This window comes from Hyla sarda, chromosome 2 (assembly GCF_029499605.1).
Source record: "Hyla sarda isolate aHylSar1 chromosome 2, aHylSar1.hap1, whole genome shotgun sequence".
In the NCBI taxonomy this organism is placed as follows: Eukaryota; Metazoa; Chordata; class Amphibia; order Anura; family Hylidae; genus Hyla; species Hyla sarda.
Genome location: NC_079190.1, coordinates 311,343,563 through 311,364,825, shown reverse-complemented (window position 1 = coordinate 311,364,825; position 21,263 = coordinate 311,343,563). Strand labels below are relative to the sequence as shown.

The following is a 21,263-nucleotide window of genomic DNA, read 5'->3' as shown; positions in this document are numbered from 1 at the left end:
GTGACATACACGTCACTCTTCTTCCTCCGTAGCGTTAGGCTGGGCGCAGGGGAGGAGGTGGATTGACGTGTGTGCCACATGCTCCTCCATAGGACGCCATGATGCGATCGGGAGAACGGGACAGCGGAGCCGGGCCGCACAGCAGCAGGTATTGGACATGGCATCGGGGACATTAAACGAGTCTCCAATACTATACTAGTATCGGTATGGGGACATCCCTGTTTATTTTTTTATTACACTTTTAATTTATCTTAATAGTCTGAATTCCTCTCAAAGGGAGGGGGCGTGGCCTCTCGGTGCAGGTCTTCGCCACCTCCCTTAGTATGCTGTCTGCTCACAGCTTGTCCTCACTGACAGAAGCAGGACACAGCTGTCAATCAAGGAAGTGTGTCCATGACGTAGGTGATGACTCATGGACACAGGGCTAGTATGTATCCAAGCAGGACTAGTATGTATCCAAGCAGGCAGGGGGGAAAAAGTTGTTTGACTGGCTTTTTCAGTATGAAATACTGAAAAATTTCTAATGAAAGCAATTGCAAAACCTATTGGTTTTGCTTGCTTTTCAACTCATCAAAAGTTTTTGTATCTGACAGTGCCCATTTAAAGATTTCTATAATGAAAGGGAGTGGAACACATGACTGGTGCTTAGCAAATGTGGTACCAATATTCCAATGTGGTACCAATATTCAAAAAGGGGTAAAAAAAAAATGGATCCTGGGAACTATAGGCCTGTAAGGCTTCTTTCACACTGCCATTAGCACGTGGCAGTGTGACGTTTGTCGGGGGAGCTGCATGTGCTGTCTTTTTCTTCTGCTAGTTCCGCTACAAAATAACGGCACCCGAAGGACCCCATTATAGTAAATGGGATCCATCGGGATCCAATATTGCTCGTTGTGCTCTGTCCAGAAAACGGCCTTTTAAGGACGGGGCACAAGGGCAGTGTGAAAGTAGCCTTGGTTTAAAGGGGGTACTTTTTTTTTAAATCAACTGGTGGCAGAAAGTTAAACAGATTTGTAAATTACTTCTATAAAAAATGTTTTAATCCTTCCTGTACTTATTAGCTGCTGAATACTAGATTGGAAATTCTTTTCTGTTTGAAACACAGAGCTGTCTTCTGACATCATGACCACAGTGCTCTCTGCTGACATCTCTGTCCAGGTTAGAAGAAAATCCACATAGCAAACAAATGCTGGTCAAGGCAGTTCCTAAAATGGACAGAGATGTCAGCAGAGAGCACTGTGCTCGTGATGTCAGCAGACAGCTCTGTGTTTCAAAAAGAAAATAATTTCCACTGTAGTATTCAGCAGCTAATAAGTACAGGAAGGATAAAGATTTTTTAATAGAAGTAATTTACAAATCTGTTTAACTTTCTGGCACCAGTTGATTAAAAAAAATAAAAATAAAAAAAATTCACCGGAGTACCCCTTTAACCTCTGTTGTGGGTAAGATTTGAGGGTTTTCTTAGAGATGCTATTCTGGAATATCTTTAATTTAAAATAATCTTTTAGAACAGCATCAGCATGGGTTTATGCAGGATCGGTCCTGCCAAACTAATCTGATCAGCTTCTATGAGGAGGTCAGTCATAGATTGTACCGGTGTGAAGCTGTGGATGTTATATATCTGGACTTTTCTAAGGCGTTTGATACTGTGTCACACAATAAGTTAGTACATAAAATGAGGATGCTTGGACTAGGGGAGCAACTGGCTCGTTGACATGAAGCAGAGGGCGAGTATCAATGGAATTTACTCTGGTTTGGTGACAGGCGCTAGTGGAGTACCACAGGGGTCAGTACTGGGTCCACTTCTTTTCAATATGTTTAATATTGACCTTGTAGAGCAGGGGTGGGCAATTATTTTTTCCATGGGGCCACATTAGAAACTAAAAAATTGTGAAGGGCCGGGTAGTTTCCCCCCCAGATTAGGCAGCATAGTTGTCCCCCAGATTAGGCAGCGTAGTTGTCCCCCAGATTAGGCAACTAAATCGCCACCCCCCCCCCCCCTTCCCCCAACCACACACACACACTGACAATACATACAGAGACAGGCACTTATAAATACACATATAAACACACACACTGACAACACATACAGAGACAGGCACTTATAAATACACATATAAACACACACAGACAACACAGACACAAATACACACGGACACATATATACACACGGACACATATATACACATGGACACATATATACACACGGACACATATATATACACACGGACAACACAGAAACACTCACCCAGCCGGAGTTTAGAGCTTAGGGGAGGGGGCGGAGGGAGACGGGTACACGGCCTCTCCTCTGCCTTCAGAGGTTCTATGACTGCACGGCAGAGAGAAGGCGGGGGAGGTGAGAGAGTGCACGCTCCCTCCCTCTTCCTGTCAGCGCACAGGAGCTCAGTGCACAGGCTGGTGCAGACCTAGGCATTGTACGGCCGACAGTCAGCGCGGGCCGGGCAGAGCCAATCAAAGGGCCGTATGTGGCCCGCGGGCCGTAGAATGCCCAGGTCTGTTGTAGAGGGATTACAAAGTAGAATTTCTATATTTGCAGATGACAACTGAACTACACTAAGGTAATCACCACAGAAGATAACAATATTACAGAGGGATCTGGGGAAGCGTAAGGCTTGGGCACAGACATGGCAAATTAAGTTTAATCCCTTAACCTGTTAAGGACCCATGATGTAAGCGTACGTCATGAATCCGCTCCCGATCTATAACGCAGGGCCACGGCGTGGCCCCGCGTCCTAACAGGTCGGGCCCGGCCTCTAACAACGGCCGGGACCCGTGGCTAATAGCGCTCGGCACCGTGATCAATGCTGAACGCCACGTCTAAAGTGTAAGCATGCCGGTTAGCTCAGGGAGCTGTTCGGGATAGCCGCGGCGAAATCGTGGCATCCCGAACAGCTTACATGACAGCTGGAGGATCCCTACCTGCCTCCTCGCTGTCCGATCGCCGAATGACTGCTCAGTGCCTGAGATCCAGGCATGAGCAGTCAAGTGGCAGAATCATCCATCAGTGGTTTCTTATGAGAAACCACTGATCAAATGGAAAAGACCAGTGTGTGCAGTGTTATAGGTCCCTATGGGAGCTATAACACTGCAAAAAAAGTGAAAAAAATAGTGAATAAAGATCATTTAACACATCCCCTATTAAAAGTTTGAATCACCCCCCTTTTCCTATAAAAAAAGTGTAAATAAAAACAAAACATATATGGTATCGCATCGTGCGAAAATGTCCGCATTATAAAAAATATATAGTTAATTAAACCGCAATGGTCAATGGCGTACGCGCAAAACAATTCAAAAGTCCAAAATAGTGCATTTTTGGGTCACTTTTTATATCATGAAAAATGAATAAAAAGCGATCAAGAAGTCCTATCAATCACGGCGCAAAAAATGAGCCCTCATACCGCCCCATACACGGAAAAATAAAAAAGTTATAGGGGTCAGAAGATGACAATTTTAAACGTATTAATTTTCCTGTATGTAGTCATGATTTTTCCAGAAGTAAGACAAAATCAAACCTATAAGTAGGGTATCATTTTAATCGTATGGACCTACAGAATAAAGATAAGGTGTAATTTTTACCGAAAAATGTACTACGTAGACGGAAGCCCCCAAAAGTTACAAAACAGCGTTTTTTTTCTTCAATTTTGTCTGAATGATTTTTTTTCTTTTCGTTTTGCCGTAGATTTTTGGGTAAAATGACTGACGTCATTACAAAGTAGAATTGGTGGTGCAAAAAATAAGCCATAATATAGGATTTTTAGGTGCAAAGTTGAGAGAGTCATGATTTTTTAAAGGTAAGGAGGAAAAAACGAAAATGCAAAAACGGGAAAAACCCCGGGCCTTAAGGGTTTAAGGTCCCGGCCAATTTTCATTGTTGCCCCCCTTCATAGTTTACTTTTCACCCTTTATGAGTAACACTTCACTTCACTCCAATTTTTCAAAACTGAACTGGTCCCTGAAAAATTCTGATTTTGAAAATTTTGTGAAGTGGATTTGAGAGGGCTTAGTATTAGAAATACCCCCATCATAAAAACTGCACCCCTCAAAGTATTCAAAATGACATTCAGTAAGTGTGTTAACCGTTAGGTTTTTTACAGGAATAGCAGCAAATTGAAGGAGAAAACTTAAAATCTTCATTTTTTACACTTGGATGTTCTTGTATACTAATTTTTTAATTTATACAAGGCGTAAAAGGAGAGAAATCACCCTAAATTTGTAATTCAATTTCTCTCGAGTAAGGAAATATCTCATGTGCATGTCAAGTGCTCTGTGAGGGTTCAGGGAAGGAGCGACGATGAGATTTTGGAGAGTGAGTTTTTCTGAAATGGTTTTCGGGGCATGTCACATTTAGGAAGCCCCTATGGTGCCGGAAACTACACCCCTCAGGGAACATAACAAGGGGGTCCAGTGAGCCTTAACACCCCACAGGTGTTTTACGACTTTTCGTTAAAGTTGGATGTGTAAATAAATTATTATTTTTCGCTAAATTCTCGGGTTAATAGGAGAAAATGTCCCCCAAAATCTCTTGAGTATAAAAATACCCCCATGTATGGACGTCAAGTGCACTGCGGGTGTACTACAATGCTCAGAAGAGGAGTCACATTTGGCTTTTGGAAAGCAAATTTTGCTGAAATGGTTTCTGGTGGGCATGTCACATTTGGGAAACCCCTATGGTGCCGTAACTGCAAAAAAGAACTACACCCCTCAGTGGAATGTAACAAGTGGTACAGTGAGCCTTAACCTCCCTGGCAGTATGATTATGTCTGGAAATTTTTACCAAAAGTGGTACCATTTTTTGCATTGAAATTTCACATCTCCCCCCCGCCCCATTTCACATTCCCCCTCCCTTGTCACATTTCCCCCTCCCTTGTCACATTCCCCCCCCCTTATCACATTCTCCTCCCCTTTGTCACATTCCCCCCCTCCATGTCACATTCACATCCCCCCCTCTGTCACATTCCCCCGCTCTGTCACATTCCCCCGCTCTGTCACATTCCCCCCCCGCTCTGTCACATTCCCCCGCTCTGTCACATTCCCCCGCTCTGTCACATTCCCCCCCTCTGTCACATTCCCCCCCTCTGTCACATTCCCCCCTCTGTCACATTCCCCCCCTCTGTCACATTCCCCCCCCTCTGTCACATTCCCCCCCTCTGTCACCATTCCCCCCCTCTGTCACATTCCCCCCCTCTGTCACATTCCCCCCTCTGTCACATTCCCCCCCTCTGTCACATTCCCCCCCTCTGTCACATTCCCCCCCTCTGTCACATTCCCCCCCTCTGTCACATTCCCCCCCTCTGTCACATTCCCCCCCTCTGTCACATTCCCCCCCTCTGTCACATTCCCCCCCTCTGTCACATTCCCCCCCTCTGTCACATTCCCCCCCTCTGTCACATTCCCCCCCTCTGTCACATTCCCCCCTCTGTCACATTCCCCCCCTCTGTCACATTCCCCCCTCTGTCACATTCCCCCCCTCTGTCACATTCCCCCCTCTGTCACATTCCCCCCCTCTGTCACATTCCCCCCCTCTGTCACATTCCCCCCCTCTGTCACATTCCCCCCCTCTGTCACATTCCCCCCCTCTGTCACATTCCCCCCCTCTGTCACATTCCCCCCTCTGTCACATTCCCCCCCTCTGTCACATTCCCCCCTCTGTCACATTCCCCCCCTCTGTCACATTCCCCCCCTCTGTCACATTCCCCCCCTCTGTCACATTCCCCCCCTCTGTCACATTCCCCCCTCTGTCACATTCCCCCCCTCTGTCACATTCCCCCCCTCTGTCACATTCCCCCCCTCTGTCACATTCCCCCCTCTGTCACATTCCCCCCTCTGTCACATTCCCCCCCTCTGTCACATTCCCCCCCTCTGTCACATTCCCCCCCTCTGTCACATTCCCCCCCTCTGTCACATTCCCCCCCTCTGTCACATTCCCCCCCTCTGTCACATTCCCCCCTCTGTCACATTCCCCCCCTCTGTCACATTCCCCCCCTCTGTCACATTCCCCCCCTCTGTCACATTCCCCCCCTCTGTCACATTCCCCCCCTCTGTCACATTCCCCCCCTCTGTCACATTCCCCCCCTCTGTCACATTCCCCCCCTCTGTCACATTCCCCCCTCTGTCACATTCCCCCCCCTCTGTCACATTCCCCCCCTCTGTCACATTCCCCCCCTCTGTCACATTCCCCCCTCTGTCACATTCCCCCCCCTCTGTCACATTCCCCCCCTCTGTCACATTCCCCCCCTCTGTCACATTCCCCCCCTCTGTCACATTCCCCCCCTCTGTCACATTCCCCCCCTCTGTCACATTCCCCCCCTCTGTCACATTCCCCCCCTCTGTCACATTCCCCCCCTCTGTCACATTCCCCCCCTCTGTCACATTCCCCCCTCTGTCACATTCCCCCCCTCTGTCACATTCCCCCCCTCTGTCACATTCCCCCCCTCTGTCACATTCCCCCCCCTCTGTCACATTCCCCCCCTCTGTCACATTCCCCCCCTCTGTCACATTCCCCCCCTCTGTCACATTCCCCCCCTCTGTCACATTCCCCCCTCTGTCACATTCCCCCCCTCTGTCACATTCCCCCCTCTGTCACATTCCCCCCTCTGTCACATTCCCCCCCTCTGTCACATTCCCCCCCTCTGTCACATTCCCCCCTCTGTCACATTCCCCCCCTCTGTCACATTCCCCCCCTCTGTCACATTCCCCCCCTCTGTCACATTCCCCCCCTCTGTCACATCCCCCCTCTGTCACATTCCCCCCTCTGTCACATTCCCCCCTCTGTCACATCCCCCCCTCTGTCACATTCCCCCCCTCTGTCACATTCCCCCCCCTCTGTCACATTCCCCCCTCTGTCACATTCCCCCCTCTGTCACATTCCCCCCCCTCTGTCACATTCCCCCCCTCTGTCACATTCCCCCCCTCTGTCACATTCCCCCCCTCTGTCACATTCCCCCCCTCTGTCACATTCCCCCCCTCTGTCACATTCCCCCCCTCTGTCACATTCCCCCCCTCTGTCACATTCCCCCGCCCTCTGTCACATTCCCCCCCTCTGTCACATTCCCCCCCTCTGTCACATTCCCCCCCTCTGTCACATTCCCCCCCTCTGTCACATTCCCCCCCTCTGTCACATTCCCCCCCTCTGTCACATTCCCCCCTCTGTCACATTCCCCCCCTCTGTCACATTCCCCCCCTCTGTCACATTCCCCCCCCTCTGTCACATTCCCCCCCTCTGTCACATTCCCCCCTCCCCTCTGTCACATTCCCCCCCTCTGTCACATTCCCCCCTCTGTCACATTCCCCCCCTCTGTCACATTCCCCCCCCTCTGTCACATTCCCCCCCTCTGTCACATTCCCCCCCTCTGTCACATTCCCCCCTCTGTCACATTCCCCCCCTCTGTCACATTCCCCCCCTCTGTCACATTCCCCCCCTCTGTCACATTCCCCCCCCTCTGTCACATTCCCCCCCCCTCTGTCACATTCCCCCCCTCTGTCATTCCCCCCCCTCTGTCACATTCCCCCCCCTCTGTCACATTCCCCCCCCCTCTGTCACATTCCCCCCCCCTCTGTCACATTCCCCCCCCCTCTGTCACATTCCCCCCCCCTCTGTCACATTCCCCCCCCCTCTGTCACATTCCCCCCCCCTCTGTCACATTCCCCCCCCCTCTGTCACATTCCCCCCCCCTCTGTCACATTCCCCCCCCCTCTGTCACATTCCCCCCCCCCTCTGTCACATGCGCCCCCCCCCTCTGTCACATTCCCCCCCCCTCTGTCACATGCCCCCCCCCCTCTGTCACATGCCCCCCCCCCTCTGTCACATGCCCCCCCCCCCTCTGTCACATGCCCCCCCCCCCCTCTGTCACATGCCCCCCCCCCCCTCTGTCACATGCCCCCCCCCTCTGTCACATGCCCCCCCCCCCTCTGTCACATGCCCCCCCCCCCTCTGTCACATGCCCCCCCCCCCTCTGTCACATGCCCCCCCCCCTCTGTCACATGCCCCCCCCCCTCTGTCACATGCCCCCCCCCCTCTGTCACATGCCCCCCCCCCTCTGTCACATGCCCCCCCCCCTCTGTCACATGCCCCCCCCTCTGTCACATGCCCCCCCCCTCTGTCACATGCCCCCCCCCCTCTGTCACATGCCCCCCCCCCTCTGTCACATGCCCCCCCCTCTGTCCACATGCCCCCCCCCTCTGTCACATGCCCCCCCCCCCTCTGTCACATTCCCCCCCCCCTCTGTCACATTCCCCCCCCCCTCTGTCACATGCCCCCCCCCCTCTGTCACATGCCCCCCCCCCTCTGTCACATGCCCCCCCTCTGTCACATGCCCCCCCCCCTCTGTCACATGCCCCCCCCCCCTCTGTCACATTCCCCCCCCCCTCTGTCACATTCCCCCCCCCCTCTGTCACATTCCCCCCCCCCCTCTGTCACATTCCCCCCCCCCCTCTGTCACATTCCCCCCCCCCCTCTGTCACATTCCCCCCTCTGTCACATTCTCCCCCCCCCCCTCTGTCACATTCTCCCCCCCCCCCCCCCCCTTTGTCACATTTCCCCCTGTCACAGTCATCCCCCCCTTGTCGCCTTTTCTTGTTCGGAAGCAACACACACACTAGGTTTGCTGGGCAGATTTCAAACCTAGTGTATTTGCTACAGAACAAGTCCTTTCCCCTGACAAGTGACACCACTGCGGCCGGTGATTGGCTGAAAAGGGAAAGGTCCTACAAGGTGAATAATGAAGAGAGGACACCCCGGACCACACAGGGGGGAACGGCATCTGCAGGGACCGGGACTAGGTGAACAGAAGGTTTTTTGTGTTTTTCTACCAGGGTGCCTCCAACTGTTGTGAAACTTCTACTCCCAGCATGCCCGGACAGCCTTCGGCTGTTCGAGCATGCTGAGAGTTGTAGTTTTGCAACAGCTGGAGGCACCCTGGTAGGGAAACACTGAATTTTAGTATTTTGTCTTTACCTGCTCTAGCCGGCCCCCGCCACGGGAGCCGACCCGAGCAGATAATCGCATGTTTTCCCGGGGGCTGTATCGCTATATCGCAGAAAGCAAAAATCGCGATTCCGTTGCTTTTGCGAAATATCGTGCAGCCCCGCCGGTAACTCTGCAATTCTACCCCGACCGTGACTCGGGGTTACCGCTCCTGGCAGGGAAAATTAACCCCGAGTCACGCTCGGGATAACTGCTAAGAAGGTTAACACCCCACAGGTGTTTGATGACTTTTTGTTAAAGTTGGATGTGTAAATGAAGAAGAAAATTTTTACAAGGGGTAATAGGAGAAAATGCCCCCCAAAACTTGTAACCCCATTTCTTCTGAGTATGGAAGTACACCATGTGTGGACATTGTGTTGTGCTGGCGCTCTATAATGCTTAAAAGGGAAGGAGCGCCATTGAACTTTTGTAGAGAGAATTTGGTTGGAATAGAGAATTTGGTTGGGGCCTTTTGCGTTTACAAAGCTCCCGTGGTGCTAGAACAGTGGACCCCCCCCCCCCCCCCACATGTGGCCCTATTATGGATACTACATCCCTCACAGAATTTAATAAGGGGTGCAGTGAGTATTTACACGCCACTGGTGTTTGACAGGTCTTTGGAACAGTGGACTGAGCAAATGAAAAATTACATTATTCATTTTCACGGACCACTGTTACAAAAATCTGTCAGACACCTGGGAACGTGTGTGTGTGTCTGTGGTTCCATTGTTCTAGCTCTGAGGCCTTTGTAAAACACGTGGCCTTCAATTCCGGACAAATATTCTCACCAAAAGCCCAATGGCATTCCTTCTCTTCTGAGCATTATAGTTTGCCTGCAGAAATGAGGTTACAAATTTTGGGGGGGCTTTTTTTTTTTTTCCTATTGCCCCTTGTGAAAATGAAAAATTTAGGGTAACACCAGCAAAAAATTATTTTCCCCATCCAACTTTAACGAAAATTTGGCAAACACCTGTGGTGTGTTAAGGCTCACTATACCCCTTGTTACGTTCCGTGAGGGGTGTAGTTTCCAAAATGGGGTCACATGTGGGTATTTTTTTTGCGTTTGTCAGAACCGCTGTAAAATCAGCCACCCCTGTGCAAATCACCAATTTAGGCCTCAAATGTACATAGTGCACTCTCACTCCTGAGCCTTGTGCGCCCGCACAACATTTTTACATTTTATATCCGTACTCAGGAGAAATAGCGTTACAAATTTTGGGGGTCTAATTTTCCTTTTACCTCTTGTGAAAATAAAAAGTATGGGGCAACACCAGCATGTTAGTGTAAAAAAAAAAAAATGTACACTAACACGCTGGTGTAGCCCCCAACTTTTCCTTTTCATAAGGGGAAAAAGGAGAAAGAAAAAAATATGTAACGCAATTTCTTCCGAGTATGGAGATGGCCCTAAATGGTTTCCTTGAAATACGACAGGGCTCCAAAGTGAGAGAGCACCATGCGCATTTGAGGACTGAATTAGGGAATGCATAGGGGTGCCACACAGGGGTATTCTACGCCACTGATTCCCAAACAGGGTGCTTTCAGCTGTTGCTAAACTCCCAGCATGCCTGGACAGTTAGTGGCTGTCCAGAAATGCTGGGAGGAGGAGTTTTGCAACAGCTGGAAGCTCTGTTTTGGAAACACTGCCGTATGATAAGTTATTCATTTTTATTGTGGGGGACCGTGTAAGGGGGTTTGACCCTTTATTACGTGTTAGTGTAGTGTTTTTGGGGTACATTAACACTGGCGGGGGGTTACGGTGAGTTTCCTGCTAGGCATTTGCCGCAGCTCATACTTGAAGCAGGGAACTCACTGTAAACCCGCCCGCGTGGATGTACCCTGTATATTCAAATGGGGGGGGGGGGTCAAACCTCCAGCTGTTGCAAAACTACAACTCCCAACATGCACTGACAGACCGTGCATGCTGGTAGTTGTACTTTTGCAACAACTGGAGGCACACTGGTTGGAAAACCTTGAGTTAAGTTTGGTTATCTAACTCAGTATTTTCCAACCAGTGTGCATCCAGTTGTTGCAAAACTACAACTCCCATCATGTACTGATCACCGAAAGGCATCTTGGGAAATATAGTTATGCAACAGCTGGTGGTACGCAACTACACAACTCCCAGCATGCCGAGTCAGCTGTTTGCTGCCTGGGCATGCTGAGAGTTGTAGTTTTGCAACATCTGGAGGTTTACAGTTTAGAAACCACTGTATAGTGGTCTCCAAACTGTAGCCCTCCAGATGTTGCTAGGCAACTTACCGGCTTCCGTAGTCTGCAGCACGCCGCACCAGGCAGCCAGCCGATGGTCGCCTCCGCCGATGGTAAGTGGACCTCCGGCTTCTGACCGACCAATAGCAGGAATAGGAGGGGTGGCACCCCTACCACCTCACTAGTATCCCTTCAGGGGGATCGTGGGTGTCTTGGACACTCCCGATCCCCCTTATTTTCCAGGTCACGGGAGACCCGTATGACCCCGAATCGCAGCAGATCGCCGGTCTGAATTGACTGGCGATTTGTGGCGATCACCGACATGCGGGGTAGGGGTTGGTTTCCGGCTGGGCATTTGCACGTCATCCCGGTCCCTGCAGGCCCGGCACGTGGCAGGGAACCGAAATTCCCACGGGCGTAGAGGTACACCCAGGGTCCTTAAGCACCAGGGAGCCAGGGCATACCCATACGCCCTTGGTCCATAAGGGGTTAATCTTCACACCCATATAAGGGATTGTTTTTTTGTGAGACCAATTGTACTCTCTAATGCCTTCTCATTCATTTGTCCCATAACATATGCAACAAAATGGAAGAAAATATTTGAGGTGAAGAAAAAAAAACTTTTGCAAATTTGGAGTGATTTCTTTCTTCATGCCACTCAATGTGCGGTCACACTAACATGTAATCTTGATACTTTAGGGCAGCACGATTACAACAATACCCAATATGTTACTATGTAATTTTCCTGTGCTATGTCGCACTATTATTATGAACCATGTTGCACATATACCTGCTGTCAAGTTATGGTATCTAATAGGGATTCTTTGAAAGGGAAATTTTGGGCTGAAACTGGAAATTTAGGCGTTGCTTGGCCGAAAACCAAAACCGGAAATGCATTGCCCCGTCCACTTATTTTTAATTTTAGTTTTTGTAAAATTGTATTATCAGAATGTTTTTAGTTACTGATGTACTTGAAGGTGACACCGGAACACATGCCGGGTGGCTATACAAGGTACTGGCTGGGCTTGGAGCCACAGCACTGCCACTGACCATACATTGACTCCAGTACACACTATAGGGGTACACACCTATCTGGTTGCTTTGAACAACTATTCCATTTTTCCTCAGCACTTATTGATAAACCTCCCCCTGGCAATTCTGGCCATTGGTATTTTTTTTATTTTTTTTTACATTTACGCCATTGACCGTGCAGTTTCATTAACATTATATTTTAATAGTTTGGATTAGGTCATTTATGCGCACTGCATTACCAAATATGCTTATTTTTGAAAACTTTATTTTATTTGAAAAAGGGGAATTGGAGGGGTGATTTAAACTTTTATCTAGGGGGAGGGGTTTTGTTTTTTTACATTTATTTTCACAATATTTTTTGTCCCCATAAGGCAGTGTTTTCCACAGTGTGCCTCCAGTTGTTGCAAAACTACAACTCCCAGCATGTCCAGACAGCCAATGGCTGTAGGGCATGCTGGGAGTTGTAGTTTTGTAACAGCTGGGACACACAGATGTAATTTTTTACTTCTAGACATTGATCAATGCTTTGACATTGGAGTCTATAGCACAGCACTGATCAGTGTTATCAGTGCTCCATTACTACAGGCTGCTAAGGCAATATTGTAGCACCGATCGGACAGGGCGGACGAAGGTAAGCTAGCTTTGCCAGTCCTCTTAGCCGATCGGGACCCTGCGGGTGTCCAGATCAGTTCCACTGAGCTACCGCAGATTGTTTTCCACATTTTAGATGCTTCAATCAACTTTGATTGCGGTGTCTAAAGGGTTAAAGCCGGACATCACATGGATCAGCGATGTCTGGCATTAGCCAGTATGATGCAAGCTCAGCTCCTGAACTCGCTTCATATGCCTGCTGCTCGGCTGCACCGTATACACACAGCAGTCAGCCGTGAAAGGGTTAAGTCACTTCCTCCCAGCCGCACAAGACCTGGGGAGGAGAGGGGGGGCATGTACTGCTGACTGACCACAGTTCCCTATGGCACAGGAAGGATGAGGCAGTGTAGCGCCGGAGTGAGATACTGGTGTACATTTCTGCATCTCACACCAGAGAGCATAAAAGCCACACCCCTAATTTAGGCTACGGCCACCAAAGTTATTGGCAGGAAATCCCCTTAGCCAAAATGGTCGAAAAGGAGCATTTGCGGGCAAAAATTTTCGCCAGCCGAAATTTCGGTGCATCCTTGGTATTTAACCCCTTAAGGACAATGGACGTACTCCTACGCTCCCGTTTCCGAGTCCTTAAGGACCGAGGACGTAGGAGTACGTCCTGTCCATTCCCGGCCCCCCGCCGCTAGCCGGAGGGGAGCCGGTGCCCGATGCCTGCTGAAATCGTTCAGCAGGCATCGCGGCATATCGCCCAGGGGGGTCATTATGCCCCCCCATGTCGGCGATGGCCGCAGATCGCTGGACAATTCAGTCCAGCGATCTGCGGCGATTCCGGATCAATCGGGTCTCCAGTGACCCGGTGACCCGGAATTATTGGCTGATCGGGGCCGTCAGAGACGGCCCCGAACAGCCAGAGCCTGCAGGGGTGAGGTGGCACTGGTGCCACCTCATGATCGCCCTGATTTGTCGGCCGGATTCCCGGCCGACCAATCGGGGCGCCTGCTGCGGGTGTCACTCCCGCACCCGCTCCGCCCCTCTTCCGGAGGACGTGAGCGGGTGCGTTACGTGCACCCCGGGTGCTGGGGACCCCGATCCCCGGCGTTAATGTTGGGATCGGGGCCCCAGGAGTGACGGCAGCTGCGGCGGTGGGACTGACCTGCAGCGTCGATCAGCAGCAGGAGGTGAGTGACAGCCTCCTGCTGTTGCTTAGCAACAGCTCCCAGCATGCAAAAAGGGCATGCTTTGAGCTGTAGTTATGCAACAGGAGGAGGCAGACCACCACAACTCCCAGCATTCCCTTATGGGCATGCTGGGACTTATGGTTTTGCAACAGCTGGAGGCACATTCTTTCTATGGAAAAGTGTACCTTCAGCTGTTGGACCACTACAACTCCCAGCTTGTACAAACAGCTAAAGTGCATGCTGGGAGTTGTAGTGGTGCATTTGCTGGTTGCATAACTACAACTCCCAGCATGCCCGTTGGCTGTCGGTGACTGCTGAGAGTTGTAGTTTTGCAACAGCTGAAGGCACACTGAGTTAAGTAGCAAACCAGTGTGTCTCCAGCTGTTGCATAACTACAATCCCCAGCATCCCCAGCCAATGTAGTATGCCTCCCGCTGTTGCATAACTACAACACCCAGCATGCCCTTCCGCTGTCAGTACATGCTTGGGGTTGTAGCTTTTGCAACAGCTGAAGGCACACTGGTTGCAAAACACTGAGTTTGTTGCCAAACTCGGTGTTTCACAACCAGTGTGCCTCCAGCTGTTGCAAAACTTCAACTCCCAGCATGCACTGATAGACCGTACATGCTGGGAGTTGAGGTATGTGCTTACTCGAGAGAAATTGGGTTTCAAATACAAGTAAAAATTTTCTCCTTTCTACCAATTGCAAAAATTCAAAAATTGGGTTTACAAGAACATGCGAGTGTAAAAAATGAAGATTGTGAATTTTCTCCTTCACTTTTCTGCTATTCCTGTGAAACACCTAAAGGGTTAATACACTTATTGAATGTCATTTTGAATACTTTGGGGGGTGTAGTTTTTATAATGGGGTCATTTAAGGGGTATTTCTAATATGAAGACCCTTCAAATCCACTTCAAACCTGAACTGGTCCATGAAAAATAGCGAGTTTGAAAATTTTGTGAAAAATTTCCAAATTGCTGCTGAACTTTGAAGCCCTCTGGTGTCTTCCAAAAGTAAAAACTCATAAATTTTATGATGCAAACATAAAGTAGACATATTGTATATGTGAACCCAAAAATGTTTTATTTTGAATATCCATTTTCCTTACAAGCAGAGAGCTTCAAAGTTAGAAAAATGCCAAATTTTCTTTTTTTTCATCAAATTTTTGGATTTTTCACCAAGAAAGGATGCAAGTTACCATAAAATTTTACCACTAAGTTAAAGTAGAATATGTCACGAAAAAACAATCTCCGAATCAGAATGATAACTAAAAGCATTCCAGAGTTATTAATGTTTAAAGTGACAGTGGTCAGAATTGCAAAAAACGCTCCGGTCCTTAAGGTGTAAAATGGCCTGGTCCTTAAGGGGTTAATAATGTTTCTTATCATGGGTAAGTTAAAGAGGCACTGTCATTGTTAAAAACTTTTCATATATTGCGGGACTCATTATAATATGACATTTCACAATATACACCTATTAAAAAAAATTAAAATTTTCACCTGAAATTCAAGCTCAAAATAGCCGCCACTAGGGGTCGCCTGTCTTTTAGACTACTCTAGATTTTACAGCGTACTGGATATAGTCCTTAAAGCATACCGGTATCCAGTATAGGAGATTTCTATTGTGTATGCAAAACTACAGATAAAGGATGTGTGGACATGCTGGGAGCTGTAGTTTTAAAACAGCTGGAGGCAACACTGCTCTAACAGTTATTTACAAACATTGCAGCTTCAGTTGTTACTAAACTACAACTCCCAGCATGCTGAAATAGTCAAAGCTTTCTCGGACTCCTGAATGACAAAGAAGTTGATCAGACATTCAGGAGTCTGTGAAAGATGAATGACACACATAGTGACAGCTATGCTGATTAGCATCCAGCTTTACTAGGAGAAGATAAAACAGATAGAACATGTATTCATAAAAATGCTGTACTTTTATCTAAAAAATCCTTGTACCAATTTTATAAAGATCTATTCTTATATTTATACATTTTATCCTGTTATGAATTCACCATAATGTCTTCTGATTACTGCAGGCAAGCTCCAAGTATCTTCCTCTGACACATGACACAGCATAAAACCAAAGAGAAAAGGGTTACAGAGTAGAGAGTACTGATTGGCTGACTGCACAGGCTTGCTCCTGTGAGGTAGACAGACTAACATGCCCCCTCCAGCCTGCACAATCAAAAAGTAACTCACCAGCAGATAAATGCTTATATCTCTGGGTATATAGTTCCGAGACATATAAAAATTATATGCACATGATCAGGATTGGGTCCTGAGTAACAGATCACTTTTTTCTTTTTTTTGCACTATGACAGGTACGCTTTAAGCTTGAATTGCTCTTAATGCGGGACAGAGGGTATCTCTTTCATCCTTAGCGCAAATGCTTGTTATTATATTTCATAACTCGCACTACTGTGCGGTTCTTGTGCATCTTTTATCCCACTTTGCAGGAAGTGATGCCATGGTCATGTGACCTTTTTCTATATGCTTTTTAAGTCCGCTGCAGAGCAAGATGTGCCAGATCTATGGCTGTGTTTGTACCAAAATCCATCTGTTCCTACCTAGCCATACCTCTGTGCTTGTGGAACTCTGTTTTAAAGGGGTACTATTTTTTTTTATTTAAATCAACTGGTGCCAGAAAGTTAAACAGATTTGCAAATTACTTCTATTTAAAATCGTAATCCTTCCAATACTTATCAGCTGCTGTATACTACAGAGGAAGTTTTTTTTCTTTTTGAATTTCCTTTCTTTCTGACCACTGTGCTCTCTGCTGACACCTCTGTCTATGTCAGGAACTGTCCAGAGCGGGAGAGGTTTGCTCCTACTCTGGACAATTCCTAAAATGGACAGAGGTGTCAGCAGAGAGCACTGTGGTCAGACAGAAAGGAAATTCAAAAAGAAAAGAACTTCCTGTGGAGCATTCTAGCAGTTGATACGTACTGTAAGGATTAAGATATTTTACAAATCTGTTTAACTTTCTGGAACCAGTTGATTTAAAAAAAAATGTTTTCCAGTGGAGTACCCATTTCAATATATATATATATATATATATATATATATATATATATATATATATATATATATATATAATAATATTTTAGGAATCGACCGATTATCGGTATGGCCGATATTATCGTCCGATAATCACAATTTTGGTTATTATCGGTATCTGCAATTACCTTGCCGAAAAGCCGATAATGCCCCGCACCGCACCCACCCATAGTGCTGGGCGGTATACCGGTATGGATTTTTGCCCATGCCGCTATATCGGTCGGGCCCCTCCCCCACCCTCCGAGTCAATAAAAAAAAAATAAAAATAAATAAACTTACCCGTAATGGGGGTGGTCCGGGCCATCCATCCTTCCTTCCTGTAGTGTCCGGCGCCATTCCGGATGGAGGGTGCACCGCTCCGGGCTGTCCTTCTCCGGGGGTCCTCTTCTCCACTCCGGGCAGGCTCCGGCCTAGTACGCTGCATAGATGCCGCTACGCCGTGACGTCAGGTGCGTCGCTGCACACGAGCGTCACTGCGCAGCGGCGTCTATGCAGCGTACTAGGCCGGAGCCTGCCCGGAGTGGAGAAGATGACCCCCGGAGAAGAAGGACAGCCCGGACCGGTTCACTCTTCACCCGGAACGCCCCCGGACACTACAGGAAGGAAGGATGGATGGCCCGGACCACACTGACAGGTAGGGGAGAGAAGCGGGTGGCGGCGGCGCCCTATGGCACCGCAAAAGCCACTGCAGTGCATTGATTTAAAGCGCCCACTTTAAATCAATGACCTGCAGCGGTGTCGAGGGGGGATAAATAGCCGATAACTTATACCGGAATATCGGTATAAGTTATCGGCTATCTGCCCTAACCTCCACCGATTATCGGTATCGGCCCTAAAAAAACGATATCGGTCAATCCCTACTTCTTATGTTAAAGTTTATTATTATTTTTTTTTTATAGTACAATAATAAAGTGCCTAAAGGTATGAATAAAACAAACACCACAATATTTGCAGAAAATTCCAGAAGAAAACACCATAAAAGGAGCTGGTGTTTCCCCTTTGATTTCTATCTCTAACTTTTTTGCTTTGCCTCCTAATATAAATTCTGTATTGTGTATGTTGTTATTGTAATACATTCTCTCTTCTTCCTTTCAGTACAATCTGGCGAGGACCAAATGTGAATTGTGTAGACAGCTCAGGATATACTCCTTTACATCATGCTGCTTTAAATGGTCACAAGTAAGTTTTGCTTGTCTTTTACTTTCTATTTAAAAATGGAGAAAAAAACTCTCTAAAAGGACTCATCTGGAGCTGCTTCACCCATGTATTAAGAATTATATTTTCTGCATTGCCATAAAGCGTACTTGTTAGATCCCACAAGAAAATAAGACTCGTGGACAAGCGTGATGCTGCTGCAAAGCTAGTTAGTGTTCTAGTAGCTATGCGGTCCCCTAGTGGTGGGATTTTCAGGAGCCATTTTCTATATTGAATATTCCCAAAAATTTCAACAACCATATTACAAAAGGTCTTTAAACTTCATCAGTAACAACATATAAAATGTTTTTGAATTTGACAGTGCCCATTTAATATGTAGAATAGTTTAATGGGCATGGTCATTAAAACCAATTTTTGCTATTGCTTTCCTTCATGGAAAATATATATTTTTTTCTAATGAACTTTATCCCCTTAAAGACCGCCGGCGTATGGATATGCCCTTGATCGCTGGCACTTAAGGACAAATGGCTTACCTGTACGCCCATGAGAATTTCGGGGGGGGTCGTCATCAGAGCGGCGGTTTGCGCCGATCCCGGGTCATACGGGTCTATGGTGACCCATTTACCCGGAAAAAGACACCCACAATCCCCCTGAAGGGATAGGAGGGAGGTGGCAGGGATGCCACCCCTCTTATCCCTGCTATTTGTCATCAAGAAGCAACGACCAATAGCAGATCAGGGGGGTGTTAACTTTTGGTTTCCTCGTTCTGCCCACCCACAATAGGCTGGGCAAAACGGGGGAACCGACAAGGACGCTGAAGTCCACTTACCTATCGGCGGCGGCGATCAGCGGCAGAAGAGGACGGCGATGCGGCTCCCTGGATCCTACAAAAAGCTTGTGAGTTGCTTAGCAACATCTGGAGTGCTACAGTTTGAGACCACTATACAGTGGTCTCTAAACTGTAGCCCTCCAGATGTTGCAAACCTTCAACTCCCAGCATGCCCAGACAGCTGTTTGCTGTGTGGGCATGCTGGGATTTGCAGTTTTGCAACAGCTGGAGGGTCACAGTTTGGAGATCACTGTGCAGTGGTCTCTAAACTGTAGCCCTCCAGATGTAGTTGCGTACCTCCAACCTTTGTATAACTACATCTCCCAGCATGGCCTTCGGCGATCAGTACATGCTGGGAGTTGTAGTTTTACAACAGCTGGAGGCAAACTGATGGGGAAAATACTGAATATAGATAACAGAACCTAACTGAAGGCTTTCCAACCAGTGTTGCTCCAGCTGTTGCAAAAGTAAAACTCCCAGCATGCACGGTCTGTCAGTACATGCTGGGAGTTGTAGTTTTGAAACAGCTGGAGGTTTACCCCCCCCATGTGAATGTACAGGGTACATTCACACGGGCAGGTTTACAGTGAGTTTCCTGCTTCAAGTATGAGCTTTGGTAAATTTTTCACCGCAGCGCAAACTCCTAGCGGGAAACTCACTGTAAACCTGCCCGTGTGACTGTATCCTAAAAACTCTACACTAACACATAATAAAGGGTAAAACACTACATATACACGCCCTTACACTGTCCCCTTCCCCCCCCCCCCCCCCCCAAATAAAAATGAGAAACATATTGTCCGGCAGTGTTTCTAAACAGAGCCTCCAGCTGTTGCAAAACAACTCCCAGCATTTCCGGACAGCCACTGACTGTCCAGGCATGCTGGGAGTTCAGCAACACCCTGTTTGGGAATCACTGGCGTAGAATACCCCTATGCAATCCCTAATTTAGTCCTCAAATGTGCATGGCACTCTCTCACTTCAGAGCCCTGTCGTATTCCAAGGAAACAGTTTAGGGCCACATATGGGGTATTTCCGTACTCAGGAGAAATTGCACTACAAATTTTGGGGGGCTTATTCTCCTTTTACCCCTTATGAAAAGGAAAAGTTGGTGGCTACACCAGCCTGTTAGTGTAACATTTAAAACATTTTTACACTAACATGCTGGTGTTGCCCCCAAAAGACCCCCAAAATTTGTAACGCAATTTCTCCCGAGTACGGAAATACTCCATATATGGGTGTGAAATCCTCTGCGGGCACACAACAATGCTCAGGAGTGAGAGCGCACTGTACATTTGAGGCCTAAATTGGTGATTTGCACAGGGGTGGCTGATTTTACAGCGGTTCTGAAATAAACGCAAACAAATAGATACCCACATATGACCCCATTTTGGAAATTAAACCCCTCACGGAACTTAACAAAGGGGTATAGTGAGCCTTAACACTCCACAGGTGTTTGACGAATTTTCGTTAAAGTTGGATGGAAAAATTAGAAAAAAAAAAAAAAATGTTTTCACTAAAATGCTGGTGTGATCCTAAATTTTTCATTTTCACAAGTGAAAATAGGGAAAAAAAAGCCCCCCAAAATTTGTAACCCCACTTATATAAATATCCTATATGTGGATGTAAAGTGCTCTGCAGGCCAACTACAATGCTCAGAAGAGAAGGAGCACCATTCGGCTTTTGGAGAGAAAATTTGTCTGGAATTGAAGGCCACGTGTGTTTACAAAGCCCCCCCATAGTGCCAAAACAATGGCCCCCCCCCCCCATGTGACCCCATTTTGGAAACTACACTCCTCACGTAATGTTTTAAGGGGTACAGTGAGCATTTATGCCCCACAGGTGACAGAATTTTGGAACAGTAGTCAGTGAAAATGAAAAATTTTATTTTCCATTTGCTCAGCCCACTTTTCCATAGATCTGTGGGGTGTAAATGCTCATTGCATGTGTTCTTTATTCTATGGATCAATACGATTAAAATGATACCCATGGCTAGATACTTGTATATTTTTGTACCGCTTAAAAAAATCTAAAACTTTTTGTACAAAATCAGTAATCTAAAATCGCCCTATTTTGACCACCTATAACTTTGACATTTTTCTGTATATAGGGCGGTATGAGGGCTAATTTTTTTTTGCGCTGTCATCTATACTTTTTTTTTTTTTTTTTTTTTTTTTTTTTTAGAAACCACATTTGCATATACAAAACTTTTAGATCA

General features: G+C 47.6%; 1 protein-coding gene across 8 annotated transcripts in view; it reads left to right on the top strand.

The window, feature by feature from the left end:
- The window catches only part of ANKS1A (ankyrin repeat and sterile alpha motif domain containing 1A), an 836,994-nt gene that overhangs the window by 18,554 nt on the left and 797,177 nt on the right, over positions 1–21,263 (top strand). For all 8 annotated transcript variants that reach the window (XM_056557673.1, XM_056557674.1, XM_056557675.1 and 5 more), the window contains exon 2: positions 18,160–18,243. In XM_056557673.1, coding sequence (XP_056413648.1) covers positions 18,160–18,243 — 84 coding nt within the window. The remainder of the gene's footprint in view (positions 1–18,159; positions 18,244–21,263) is intronic.